We start from the raw sequence: 14,263 nt of genomic DNA, 5'->3' as shown, positions 1-14,263 counted from the left end.
AAGTAAACCCTTGGTTGATAAATCATCCGTAACTGTCAGAATTCTGCAAGCTTTTATTTGACCTAACAACATATCCATTCCAAATCAGAACATTGAAAAACATGTTCTTTCTCTTCATAAGGTGCATATTTGCAAGTGGATTACTCAGACTAGACAATCAGTGTAAACTGTTTTTTTCGACCATCAAATAATCCTAAATAAATTGGCTAAATCTGTGATTACACAAACAGCTAACAGATAAAGAATAGAAACCACTATCAGCAGCTTAAAGTAAGTCCTCAGTCCATGTCTTTCTACCTTCAATCATTCGGAATATTAGTTCAAAGAACTATTCAAGCCTGTTTCAAATGGTCAGACAAGGAACTACATGACCAGGCTCCATGAACAACTTCTTGAATGTGGCTGGTCAATCAGGGAAAAAGATGCTCACTGATAATAGCTCAATCGAGACTAATATGCACATATTGATGTTTTGCCAATGGTTTGTTGGGCCTCGAAAATAAAGTCCATGGGATAAACCTATCGTTGTCTGATGGGTGGAGGCAAATAACTGACTAGTCAGTATTTAGTATGTTTCTTGAAAACAAATATGGCCGTCAATGCACTGATTATTATTCTTAACACATGGCATAATGAAGATTATATTGTTTTAAATAGTATTTACATACATCATGTTTTAGTTTTCTTTCAAATAAGTGGGTTAAGTAACATATTTGTTTCAAAGATTGGAAATGATTTGGCAGAATTGTTGACCAACAGATAAAGAAACATTATCACAAAGTGCTAAATGTAACACAGCTCTCCTGCCCATCTCAATCAGCCTGTCAGCATGCATGCGATGATGGCCTATGATTGGAAGTCTTTTGGTGTGAGTCATCACTCACTACCTGTTGTCCAATGAGCAGTTTTATTCTGTATGGAACAATGTCAGGACTGCCCTGTGATGCAGATGTTGGAAGTTGTCATTAGATTATTTTACAATAACACACACTGTGAATGTTTGCTCAATGCATACTCTTGGGGGAACTTATTTTATATTTAGATACCTATGCAATAATGTCCTATTTCACAAGTGCATTGAGCTTTGGAATTTGTTGTCCAACCCCTGCATGTGCCTTTTATATTTAAACATGGCACATGTTACTGATTGGAAATGTATGTTATGGGTGTTCTTTGGGTGGATGGCGTTGATGAAACTGATGGTTTTATGATGTATTTATTGCTTTGATATCAGTATTGCCAAAGTTAATTGATGAAGAGCAGTCATACATTGGGCCCTCTGTTGCATGAGTTGAGCAATGGGCTCAGATTCATAGGACATTGATGGCCACAGATGACTCACGGTTGGCGGTGTATACCAGACAGGTCTGTGCGCTCACCTGCTGGTGGTCTGTCACCACAGAGTTCCATTGGATGGCGCTTTCGTTGATGAAAAGCTGATGACCTGGTGTTGCAGAGGAGTCAAATTCTCCAACTAGAATGCATCTAGGGGTTTTATTAGTAAAGTATATATGGTTTACTATATCATATTTCGTAGGTACGCTCCCGGTATCATCAAAAGCAAATTCAACTCCAGCCGGTGTCTTAAAATGAATATTCTGGAGGAATTTATTTAACTAAAAAAAAAAAAAGAAATACATATTACCAATGTGCATTTGGGTGGTGTATGACATATATTTCTGCATTTAAATTACAGCATGGTATACATGTGCTTGTGAAACATAGAATAACATATGTAGGAAGTGCTGGCTTGTACTTTTGACTTCCACTTCTATTTGAGATTGCATGTCTACTTTTATTTTGTGAACAATAACTTATTTATTTGACATGTTTTGAGCCTTGACAAATGGCACAGAAACCCTACTTCTCATATCAAAACTGAAACATAGCAAGGCATTACAGAATGGTAGGAAACAAATAGCAAAGGTGAGACATCTGGCAATTAAAATTCCAAATAATGGTAAGAGTGAGTTCTGCAAAGCAGGTTAAGTGAACAATCGATATCTCCTGTATACGGCACACACAAAATACAGTACAATTAAACATACATGTAGTCACAAGCATTCAGAAACAACTTCCAGGAAAATAACATAAGAAGAAATTAGACTAGCTCCGAGATTGCCAAATAATGGTATGTCAAAGAAGAAACTAATCTTTAGACAACTCTTAGAGCTACCCGTAGGTGATAATGTTGTCTTAGGTGGGCTTTTCCGGGTGGGGGGTACAGTCTGTCACTTGAGTAATGCAGGTAGCAGGGTGATACCAGCAAGTACAACCTGGCACACACAGAAATATGTTAATTGGCACATCTGAAGAATGCCTTGAATGTTATGGGCACAAATATTAGTAGAGAAATTGGAACTAAGATGTCCACCATGCAACTGGTAAATGGACACGCCAATGGGAACTTGTTTTTCAGGTCTTTGGAAGGCTGATGTGATGGCATGAATGCTGATGCTGAATCTATCTGGGAGTTTTTCTTTCCCCAAGGGCATGCAGGCAGACGTGTACAAATCAGGAGGGGTCTGAGGGGCACTGCAGCAGGATGGAGGCAAGAGCTGAAATATCTAGCTGTGCCTCTCAGCATGGGCATGATCACCCGTGATCAGAGCAACCCATTGGTGGCCCTCTCTGTATGGTCATTCTTCTTTGTTTCTCTTTGTTTACAGACTCAAACACTACTCTTATTTGATTGCATTATAATTACAAATGCAATTAACCTTTTTTACAGAGGTCCCTGGGACACAAAAATACTACAAGACCATATACCTAATGTTTCATTTGTGGGTGATAATTACAAAGGGAGTCAACATAAAGTGGAAACTGGAAATACAATGTCAGCATGATTCTTCTCCATGGTTTAACCAGGCCTCCCCCCTCTGGGACGAATCTCACAGAGTCTACTCCAGTCACTCCTGGCTCTTGAACCTTTTCAGCCTCTTGAATGCCCGTCACAGTCCTTACTATGCATCAGTTTTTATGTCATCCCCTCCCAATTCCCAGGCAATTGTGTGCTCTGGGGTTTTCCAAGCCGTTCTTCATGTGATGGACTACCCGCTGGCTATATCAGGGGTGATATATCCCAATGTTGACTCAAGAACATTATCTTGCTAATGTATGGGTGCATGAGGAGTTGGCATGAGAGAGCTAGAGAATTAACCCTTTGCCTGCCCTAAACAGGGTCACTCCTGTTTCTCCCCCTCCTGCTCTAAAACTTTTGTAACCTGCATGGCTAATGTTCATTCTTTCTGTCAGCTCCTGGCCCTTACTAGTGTCGACCAGCCCTAGTGAAATCTTCCTGTACAGGAAGACTTCAGCAATTATTATATCTCTGTTTACTAACTATCTCATTCCTTCTGATCCTCCTCTGCACTCAGACTTACTGTCCAGGACCATCCCTGTGCCTCCTTTCTCTGCCATTCGTTCTCCCTACTTGCCAATGGTACCCATTGCCCATCACCATCTAAGCCAGCCCAACTGGACATCTTCAAAGCTTGGCTCACAGTTCACTTACTTGATAAAGAGAGAACTCTCCCTGCCTTTCTCCCCCTATCCTCCCCACCTGACTGCCACCAACTTCACTGATATTTCATAATGTTGTTTTGTATATTTCTATTGTACTCCTCTCTATGTTGACACACTCCCCCCTCAAATTAATGTTACCTTTGTAAGTCACCTTTTTTCTTACATATATGTTTTTTGTTTCATTTGTTTGTCCCTACTATATATCACATTTGTTACACCATCATAGCTCACCAGCATTATGCTATTGTACAGGCACCATGCATGGGACTGCTTCCACTACTTGTAAATGTGTTATTCTTTTTATTAATTGTGTGTTACAGTTTAAAACACACTTCTCATATACATCTTAAGAAGAAATGAGACAACCATTAGAATACAATCCATCTATCTAAAAACAGGTCCAACCAAATGTTCAACCTTCTTTTGGACCTTTGGTTGGGTAGGCCTGTTGAATTCGGTTTAGGGCTGCAAGGGCTGCAGCGGTATCCCCAAACCCCAGTTTACTATACTGTGAGCAAGGGTGTCCCCCTTAGCTGTCCCGAGGTCCCAAAAATATATACAGTATAGGGAGCAGAGGTTACAGGGAACACCCCTGCAGCTGACCCGACAAAAAACAAAACAAAAAAAAGGCTGCGGGGCGTCCCCCGCAATACCCCTTTCACTACAGTATACAGTATAGTGAGTGGGGGTTGCTGGGAACACCCCTGCATCTGAAAAAAAAGAAAAAAAAAGGAAAGGACCCTGCTGCGCTGGTTCCTAATCACGGAAGTGAAAGGGAACTGGCATTGCAGGGACCAGTGAGATGGAATTCAAGGTAAGTTAGGGTAGGGGGGGTGTGGTGGGGGTGTGTTGGTAGGTGGGTAGAGGTGTGGGTGGGGGTGTGGGGATGGGTTTGTGCACATCTGGTATGTTCAGAGGAGAAACAACCGAAGATTATTTTGACCAAATAATCTTCACTCGTTTCCCCTTCGAACATTTCCTCTGCAGTAAAACAACCCCAAATCATCCCTCGTTCTGTGACAGCTCATTCAACCTTCTTTTGGCCTCCTTTTATTGGCTTTCCTGGTCCCGTCATTCCAACGTTTGTGTGTTTTTGTCGCCTAAAGGCATGGTCAGGGATGAGGTAAATGATGGCAGTAAAGTGGTTGTGTGAGAATTACTGCACATTAACTGCCAACTTATCTCAGCACGTTTGACTCATGGTCACACACAACAAAAAATAACCGACACATTCATCAAGAGCTCAAACAAGGCTACCCTACCGAAGAATCAGAACCCAAACCCCTATATATCCGCTGCAAATGTGATAACACTGAGAATCTTCCCCATTGTCACCAGCAATCCAAGCACAATCTAATGCCACTTGTACAGTCCAAATGTACATGGCTTTCTAAAGCCATACTTGACATCAATCGCTACTCCAATTAATAGAGCCATTTCAATCAGCAGATGCATTCCTGTACCATGGCTCTGTGGAACACGAGAGGCTTCTCTCACTTGATCATCTCAAAAGCTGAAGCCCGAGCCACACATGATGTCATAGTACTTCAGGAAACGTGGATCACTGTAACATGTATGGCCGAACTTTAAAATCACTTTGATTCCAATGGTGAAACTCGCTAAAGGCCATCCTGCAGCCGGTCTTTTGGTAGCAATCAAACTTCAATCACAAATTCACCTTGTACCCTGGACCTCTCCTTACCCAGGAATTCAGCTAGTTAGATTAATATCATACTCTGACTATCCACTTTACCCTCAGTCTGCCCTTTTAAATGTATATTGGAATCCATTAGCCATTAATGAAGATCTGTTATTATCCCATATTGAAGCAATGTAGGGTCTAATCCTTTTAGATGCCCAAACTCAAACATCTTTAATATCAGGAGACTTTAATATCAATTGCATAACAATTACTACCAAACAGTGTTCCTCTAGAGCAGATAAGTGGATGGCTCTAATTAAAATACAAAATTTCACTAGGTTCAATGGTACAACAGCAGAAGACACTCCCCCAGCTGGAACCTGGTCAACAGACGTTGCACATGCAACTCTTGATTATGTCTTCATATCTTCAAACACCAACAAACGTGTTAAATAGTTTAGAGTAGTTTCTACCACAGCCAGTGACCATAACATTTTAAAGGTTAGCTGGATACCTTGCATGATTGCTCCTCATTAATTTGTTAACCAACCTATAGCACTTAATCAAGGGAGGCATTGTCTGATATGGTGTCTTTTTAAATTAAAGACCTTAATGACACAGATTTCACACTAATTCCCTTACGTAAAATTTATAATATACTGATTGCTTAAATCTCATTACTGAATCCTCTTCTTCCTTGAAACGACCAATCTTTAAACATAAATATACTTCTGACACTCATATTCAAACCCTCAAGTCAAATTTGAAACGAGCCTTGAGAAAATATTGTCCGATTGTTCATTCACAACAAAGGAGTAGCTTAAGAACAATCTATAAGAACGCCATCAAGCAAATCAATAAAACACAAACAAAGTCAGAGAAGATGGTAGCGGCCATTGCAAGCAAATCGGCCTCCCAGATTTGGAATGTACTCAAAAAAAGCAATGGATGCACCACTTCCTCCTTGTTATTAAACTCTGTAAGCGAACAAGCTTGGACAATTCACTTTACTTCCTTGTTTGCTGCTCCTACAACGTTTACACTTCCATCACCCTTCACCACCCCGGATCTAAGCAAACTCATCATTGATCAACTAGATATTACTCTCTTTATGAAAAACCTTAGCTTGTTTGGAGCCAGAACCCGTCGGCTTAGCGATTGCCACTCTTCAAGCATATCCAAATGAATGGGCTGCCATTCTTGTGGTCATTTATAGGAATTTGATTAGAACAGGTCAGATCTCCACGTCATGGAAGGAATCAATTATAATTTCCATTTTTAAAAAGGCAAACCATAATAATCCCACAAATTAAAGGCTATTTGCCCTTTTAGATATCCCAGGGAAGATCTTTGTGAGACTTCTCGATTGACCTTTTTTGATGAACATCAATCGGGATTTGTCAAAGGAGTCAGGACCTTTTTGAATCTAACTCTTCTCTCAGCCCTCAAAAAGCATATTGTCCAAACAACCTGTCTTTTTAGCGTTCATTGATTTTAAACAAGCTTTTGACTCAGTATCGCATGATTTTTATGTGAAAAACTTTTAGACCTCCTTAAAGGTAAAACTCACTAGTCAAGGTTTGTTCACGAGTAGAATCCCAGCTCAGGATTAAAACAAAAAAAAGGGGGGTCTGGGAATCTCTCTACCAGCACGAACACAGCCCAATGACCTGTTCTTGGGTGAATAACCCCTGGGAGAGACTCTACCAAGTCTTTAGCTCACTGTCCCTTTCACAGAGAAGGAATTTCCCCGCATATCAGCCTTTGTCCTGCCCAGGGGCAGTCCAGCGCCGAAATGCTAGGCAATTCTCCTCTGAACAAGAGTACCATCAGTAACCCCATACACGTGTTTCAGCCTTGTTGGGCATCATCAGTGAGGTGAAACTGTTGCCTCTCTAAGAACAGTGAGCAAGGGGTCCACGTCTGGATCGCCCTGTTAACTTAGGGTGAAACCCAAAGTTAATTTATGCAAAAAAAAGGGGGGTCTGGGAATCTCTCTACCAGCACGAACACAGCCCAATGACCTGTTCTTGGGTGAATAACCCCTGGGAGAGACTCTACCAAGTCTTTAGCTCACTGTCCCTTTCACAGGTGCAGTAGGAAGCAGAGGAGCGTTATGGCCAGGGGAAGTCATTCTATTTTTTCAATTTTCCTAGATCTACACATTTGAATATAAGTGCTAGTTCCGAGTGTTTCCAATTCTAGTAAGAAAAGAATACCTACTGAGGAAAAGTTTGTGGATTCTGGGTCAGGTATTCTTGGTTCGGATTACCAATTTGAGGTTGAAGTTCTGTTAGTGCATCCAGTAACAATTTTCTTACCACAACACCTGCTTAAGATAGACTTTGGAACTCAGCAACAATTCTACAATGTTTCATGAGTACCGTCTCTCTTCTGATTATGGTCTTAATACTTATGCGGGCGATGTAATAAACAAATCTCGTTCTCTGTTTCCGAAACACATAACAGAAATCAATGTCAGTCAGGCTCAGGCATCCTGGATTTACCAACTTCATCTCACCTTTAACAGTGTCTGGGTGGATTAATAATGTGGGGGCTTCTTTGCTTCTGGCACACAATATAGTCTTAAACTCCATTGTGTGATTAGGTGATAAAATTAAAGATAATCTGTACAGAAATCTACTTTGAATGCCAGGACTTCTAGTGGAGTACAATACATCGTTTTCTATCTTGCCAAAACCTGAGATGATTTGTTTTTTCCAAACGAAGAAAAAAAAAGAAGTCATAAGGTCTAAAAAAATCTAAAAACATAAGCAGACTAATAGTAAACATAGTTCTATTACATTCTTAAGATCATCGTTTAAGTATAAGCCAAAAGAGATAACACAAATGGTTACTTTCACAGATGAAGATATTGAAGCTATTCGTTTCATAAAGAACAAGAGCAACTTGGCACGGACAAGGAAGAAACTGCAATTGTATGTAATAAAACTGAGCTCTTTTCAAGTAGAGTTCTGCACTGGAGGGTGATATTCTCCGTTACCACATATTTCTTTCGAATACCATTTCACCTAATGAGATTTCACTGAATTTATTTCACTGAAAATGGTGGGGGAAATGGTAAATGTGTAAGAATAATAGGTGGGGTGTGGGGTAAGGGTATAAGTTAGGGTAGAAAGAGGAGAAGGGGACTGTGTGGGGTCTCCCTCATAATAAAAAAAAATGCATTCGGTGAAATGCATTCAGTGAAATCTCCATTAGGCGAAATAATTTTGAAGAAAATACATACATCTGATATTCTCCCATTAGGAAAAACAATTTTCCTAATTTTCTATTCTTCTTGACCAAAGCCAAGGCTTGGATGTGTTTTAACTGTTGCTTTGAATCAAATGAATCGCATCTACCTGATTTGGATACTCATTCTGTGACTGATGTGGAATCACCATTAGGAACTGATTCCAATTAGTATCCCGGAGCTTGTCGCTGAGGTTGGAGCAGTATGTGCAGGAAGCTCTCCACCTAGCGTTTTCTGGCTCCATTTTGCATCCAGTCTGCTTTCTACTGCCTTGCTACAGAGACCATAAAGACTGCTGGGAGCCGCGGAACGGCCGCAGAGCTTGTCGCTGAGGTTGGAGCAGTCTGTGCAGGAAGCTCTCCACCTAGCGTTTTCTGGCTCCATTTTGCATCCAGCCTGCTTTCTACTGCCTTGCTACAGAGACCATAAAGACTGCTGGGAGCCGCGGAGCGACTGTGGAGCTTGTCGCTGAGGTTGGAGCAGTCTGTGCAGGAAGCTCTCAACCTAGCGTTTTCTGGCCCCATCTTGCATCCACTCTGCTTTCTACTGCCTTGCTACAGAGACCATAAAGACTGCTGGAAGCCGTGGAGTGGCCGCGGAGCTTGTCGCTGAGTTTGGAGCAGTCTGTGCAGTCCGAGTCAGACCGGACAACCTAGACATGCTACAACCTGCGACTTCAAACAACTCCCAAGCCACAACGACAACAACAGAACATCAACAAATGGAAGGAGAGATGGACAAACGTTGTCTGAGAAGCACAAAGGCATCTCTGTCCGCTAACCCAGAGGGCCAGCTAGCCGAGAAAAAATGACTTTTATCAGCACCTTTAAGTCTATCTGCCACAGATCATCAACGTAAGGGGGAACTGTCGCACCCGGGACTTTTAAAAACAACATCTCTCATCACGGCACAGATAAATGGTGTAAGACTAGAGGCCCCGGAACAAAGTGAAACTGAGGTGCGACGACAACAACATTCGGAAAGTGACTGCGGATTTCGAGCGCCCACCGGAGCAGTCAGCGGTTAGATCCTCCCCATCGGCAGCTGGAGGGCGACGACGGGGAGTGATCCTGCGGCTGGGATGCCTGTGGCGCTTGAAACCTCCGGGGACAAAGGTCCTGGGCGAAACAGTGCTCCCACAAAGACGCCAGTGTCATCAGCAACAGACGCCGTCCCCACAGAAGAACAAGTGGATAACAGCACGGGGTCCAGTGAAAAGAAGGCACTCCAACCCACCCCTCAGGCGATCCCAATTGCCGAGGCAGGGGCCTACTTGTCTCTTCTGCCGTGCACTAGCAGAGGGCTGGCGGAGCTGGGGGGTGAGCGAGGCTCCGCCGCTCCGGGCCCGGAGGGAAGAGCCGGGGAGGGCGGAGCAGGGCCTCCGTCGACGAGGAATGGGTGTGTTGCTGCTCCAAACTCGAGGGTTCTGTGTGACAGCGAGTCGGAGGACGGCACAGGAGACACTCTGGACACCAGAACGGTTCCCTGGGCCCGCGCATGAAGGAAGGGGCTGTGAGCACTGATTGTTTGAAGGGCAAATGTAACCCTGCCAAGAAAGCCGCAGCGCCCGCAAAAGCAATTCAGGCGGAAAAACAAGAAGGCTCTAAACCCAACTCAAGCACTAGGATGCTAGGACGTGTGAACTCTGCCAATAGACGTATGAATAAACATAAGAAGCTGCAATTATCATCAATCAAAAAGTTCTTTCAAAAGACAGCACTCCGCATCCCTGCAAATTATGTGTCAAATAACCTTGGAAAAAGAAGTCACGACCATCTGGAAGAACTCTCAGATGCGGAGATCCTTGAAGCTCTAAAAGAACCAACTCCAGTATCAAAAGTGAGGAAAACGGGGCCAACCGCAGGCGAAAATCAACCTGCTGCAGATCAAACGCCTAACCCTTGTCTGAGACGGAATCTCCAGCAAAACAACAAGAGGCTATCAATAAAAATAAACCACATCCTACAGAATGCTTAACCCCCCCTCAGAAAGATTTGGAAAAGAAAACAATAAACAACTGTTTGAGTCCAAATAACTCACCTCCGACTAATACTATACCACTTGAGGCCAATAAGGATAGTCCCGCACAAAACTAGTCAGAAGGAGATGGCAGTGTTTTTGACATCGCAAACGAGGAAAAAGGGGTGGCCAAGGAGGACACAGTTGCTGGTAAACAAATCTGTATTGAACACCATCTACCAAGGGGGGAGATCCCGAAATGGGGTGAAACTGAAAACCCAAAACGACAAGGAAAGGACAAACTAGAAGATGATTCTCTAGGGAAATCACGCAAAAATTTGCCAATTATATCAAAATCCTATACACCAACAAGAGCAAACACCCAAGAAGCATTTCTAAATTCATCGAATAGGCGCCAGATTTACGGTGATTACCGGCCTATGACGCCAGAAGACACTCCAACAAAAAAAATGATATGACCACTGTTATGTCAGCGCTCACGATTGCTCTGCACCCATTCTGCAAATTGTACGAAACCATCAACGACACCCTGAAAGATCAGACGGCCCTAATAGCAATGATGCATACAAAACTTACATTCCTAGAAGGGTTTATAAGTGCTGCAGAACAAAATAAACAAAGAATGGCCAAAGACAAATCTCCGATCAAACTTGCAGGTGGGGCAGAGGGTAACCAAATTAGAACTACGAATGGCAACACAATAAACCACAAAAAATGGGAGTGATGGCTAAGTCAACGCAAACGGAACACACAAAGCTAAAAAACGTATTGAGTGAGGATCAAAACGGCAGCAATTTCAGCATTTTTAACTCATACAGCAATAAGGAGGGAGGAAAAGTCAATCTACCGGAGGTCTTCTTCTTTAAAGCAACTTCGCCAATGAAAAAAAAAGAAGGGCCAAACTCGCCGGGAACACAGAAGGCCGGAAAAACCGACCCTAAGGTCCAGACGAATGAGGTAGAAAAAAAAAACAGGGGCAGAGGGACAAAGCAAAACAATAAAAATCAGACACAACCAAAGAAGAAGTAATATTGAAACTAACCAAAAGGGTAGAGCCCAGTCCCGGAGGCGCAGCAAATTCCACTACAAAGACAACGGAAATAGTGGAGAAAGAAAGGGAAACCATGAATGGAAGGTCATTTCGTACCGTGGGTAAGAAGAGAAAGGATTACGAACCAAGCTCACGCCCTTTTGCTGACAATTCGCCCAAAAAAATAAATGACTTTTTAGCGGACGAGTCTGTCATGGATCTGTCGCTATACGAAGATAGCGACGAAGAAGAAAGTCAAAGAGGAGCTCAGAAGGAGAAAGACTTAAAGAGAAATTATGTGGAAGAGAGAAAGTGTAGAGAACCTTCAAGTGAAAAACATCGCAAGGACCTAGACTCTGCAAAAAGCATCAAGAACAGTATTACAGCAAAGGCAAATAGCGATGGGAAAGAACATGCAAATAGTAGATTAAAAGTAGCAGACAGGGTGGCATATGAGCCTCAAGTAAGAACCGACAAACAGCGAGAGGTTGAAAGGAGGGAGAAAGTAGACACCCAAAGGAGACATCCATCGAAGGAAAGAGGGAGACCTTCCAACCACAACAGAAAAGAAAAACCCCAAAGCCTTGTAATCTTGAAATTAGAACAATCTAGCAAAAATCGGGAAAATATGGTCCTAAACAGGAGGACGGTAAGAAATATCTTGGGCACGACCAAGTTACTAAACATCTTGAGGGCAGAAGATTACGTAAGGGTAGAACCTTATCATAGAGGAGAAACGGCAAAGGCATATATCCATATAAAGGCCAGGACCATGCCCCTGTCAATCAGTAAGGCGATTACAGAACTCTCCAAAAACGGCTTCCTCCTAGCAATATGGGATGACTCAGAAATCAACTTAGCAAGCGAGGCGGATGAACCAAAGCTCTCAAGTAGAACTAGATCACCTTGATACAAATCGAAAATGGAGGAGCTTTATAATTCCCGCAGACTACCAAGGCATATGATAAAGCCGCGAGCCCACACCGCCAAAGTAGTGCCTAATCCAGTAGAGCCAAATAGGCAAGGTGCCAAAGAGAGAAGAAACAGTTCTGACCCACCTCAAGATCTCACAACCCCAAAAACAGGCAGGGGATCTGACAATAGAGAAGAAAGAACTCCGATAAAAGTAAAAACTGCCAAGGCACGAGACAGCCAATTAACACCTAATATCATGAATCAGCAAACATTGAAAACAGGAATAGCTGTCCCTCAGATGAAGCAGTTATGAGCGTGGCTACCAAAAACCATATCGGCATATGCCAGGAAATAGCAGCTAGTCACCCTCGGTGAGGATCCTCGAGTGACGTGTACGCAAAAGAAGCAATTATCTTATACATTGACCATGGGATCATGGAACACGCGAGGCCACCAACATCTACTAGAAAAAGGCGATGTAAATTTGGCCAATTTTGACATCTTAGCCCTACAAGAAACATGGCTGTTGGAAAAACCCCATCTAGATGGCTTCTCGATTGAATTCTCCTCCGCAAAGAAAAGTGAAGGGGGTCGCCCTTCCTCAGGGATTGTCCTAGCGGTGAGATCAGGTAGCGGCATCAGCATTCAAAACATGCTGTTATCATCAATACACCACTTAGCAATACTAACAAAATGGACGATCTCGAACCAACATACCAAGCATACCGTAGATCTACCAGTAGCAATAATCGCTGTATACTGGAACCCAAAGAGCATCTCAGATGAGGATTTTTTGAGGAGCATAAGCGACATATTGGACCAATTACTAATAGAACTAAAAGTAATGCGTATTATAATATGCAGAGACTTAAATGCAAGATGCACCTCAAAAGGGGCCACTGGACACCAACCAACAACTCCAGCAGAAAAAAGGGGCAAAAAATGGCTTGATTTAATGACCTCACAAGGATGCCACGATTTTGACAAGGCCTTCCCGAGCAAGATCGGGTCCCGTCATGGGAAAGAGACACCTCCAGTGCGACCATTGATTTTATCTTTGCTACAGACAACATTTTGAGCCTTGCCTCAACTTTTGATATTGTGAAAACAAAAGCGAGCTGCCACATGGGAAATAGGGAAAAGAGAGCAAATCCTCTGTGAATCCTATCTTAAATTAAATGGTCAAGGGAATCGACTTAAATTGACAGCGGAGCGGGTAAAATCTCTGAATCACATTTATCGCAAAGAAGGACAATGTAAAGATACATCGACAGTCAAAATCCCTGATTACCAACCTCTACTCAGCCCTTTCAAAATAAAAATGAAAAAGAAAAATGTGGTCAGGAAAAACATGCAAAGCCATCAATATGACAAAATCTTAGTGAGAAGAAGAGTCATAGTAAGAAGCCTTACAAAAAAGGCAGAAAAAAGCAACATGGAAGTGGATTTAATGAATTCATAAAAGAAAGTGGCTGAGACAGCACCAAATCTCCCTGTACCAAAAAGATGCAGAGGGGATGCTAAAGAAATTAGGAAGCAAAAACACAGGAGACTTTTGGTCCCTTATCAAACAATCAGGGGCGCACCCTACGTCGTCGCAGGCAAATTGCGTGAGTGAAGAAGCGTGGGTGACACATTTCTCAGTCCTATTTCAAGATCCGGATGAAAAAAAGGCAAGTGAGGAAACAGCACAACACCAGAAATGGCACAACTTCTCTGATGAGGACATCAAAGGCATCATAAGGAAATTAAAAACCTTGCACGCACCAGGCCCAATGGTATTTCCAACATAGACCTTAAATCCTTCTCAGAAGAGTGGGCGGCGTTCATCAGCAAAGTTTTCAAAAACTGTGCCACAACTAAAACAGTGCCAGTATCATGGACGTCATCGGTGGTAGTACCCATCTTTAAAAAG

General features: G+C 42.6%; 1 protein-coding gene across 1 annotated transcript in view; it reads right to left on the bottom strand.

The window, feature by feature from the left end:
• The window catches only part of LOC138510670 (vomeronasal type-2 receptor 26-like), a 318,905-nt gene that overhangs the window by 186,498 nt on the left and 118,144 nt on the right, over positions 1–14,263 (bottom strand). The window contains exon 3 of the mRNA XM_069626450.1: positions 1,380–1,616. Within this exon, the coding sequence (XP_069482551.1) occupies positions 1,380–1,616 (237 nt within the window). The remainder of the gene's footprint in view (positions 1–1,379; positions 1,617–14,263) is intronic.

The sequence above is a fragment of the Ambystoma mexicanum genome, chromosome 6p, assembly GCF_040938575.1.
Source record: "Ambystoma mexicanum isolate Mex_15411 chromosome 6p, UKY_AmexF1_1, whole genome shotgun sequence".
Lineage (NCBI taxonomy): Eukaryota > Metazoa > Chordata > Amphibia > Caudata > Ambystomatidae > Ambystoma > Ambystoma mexicanum.
Note: the sequence above shows the minus strand (reverse complement) of the source record. Positions and strands in the feature narration are given on the sequence as shown.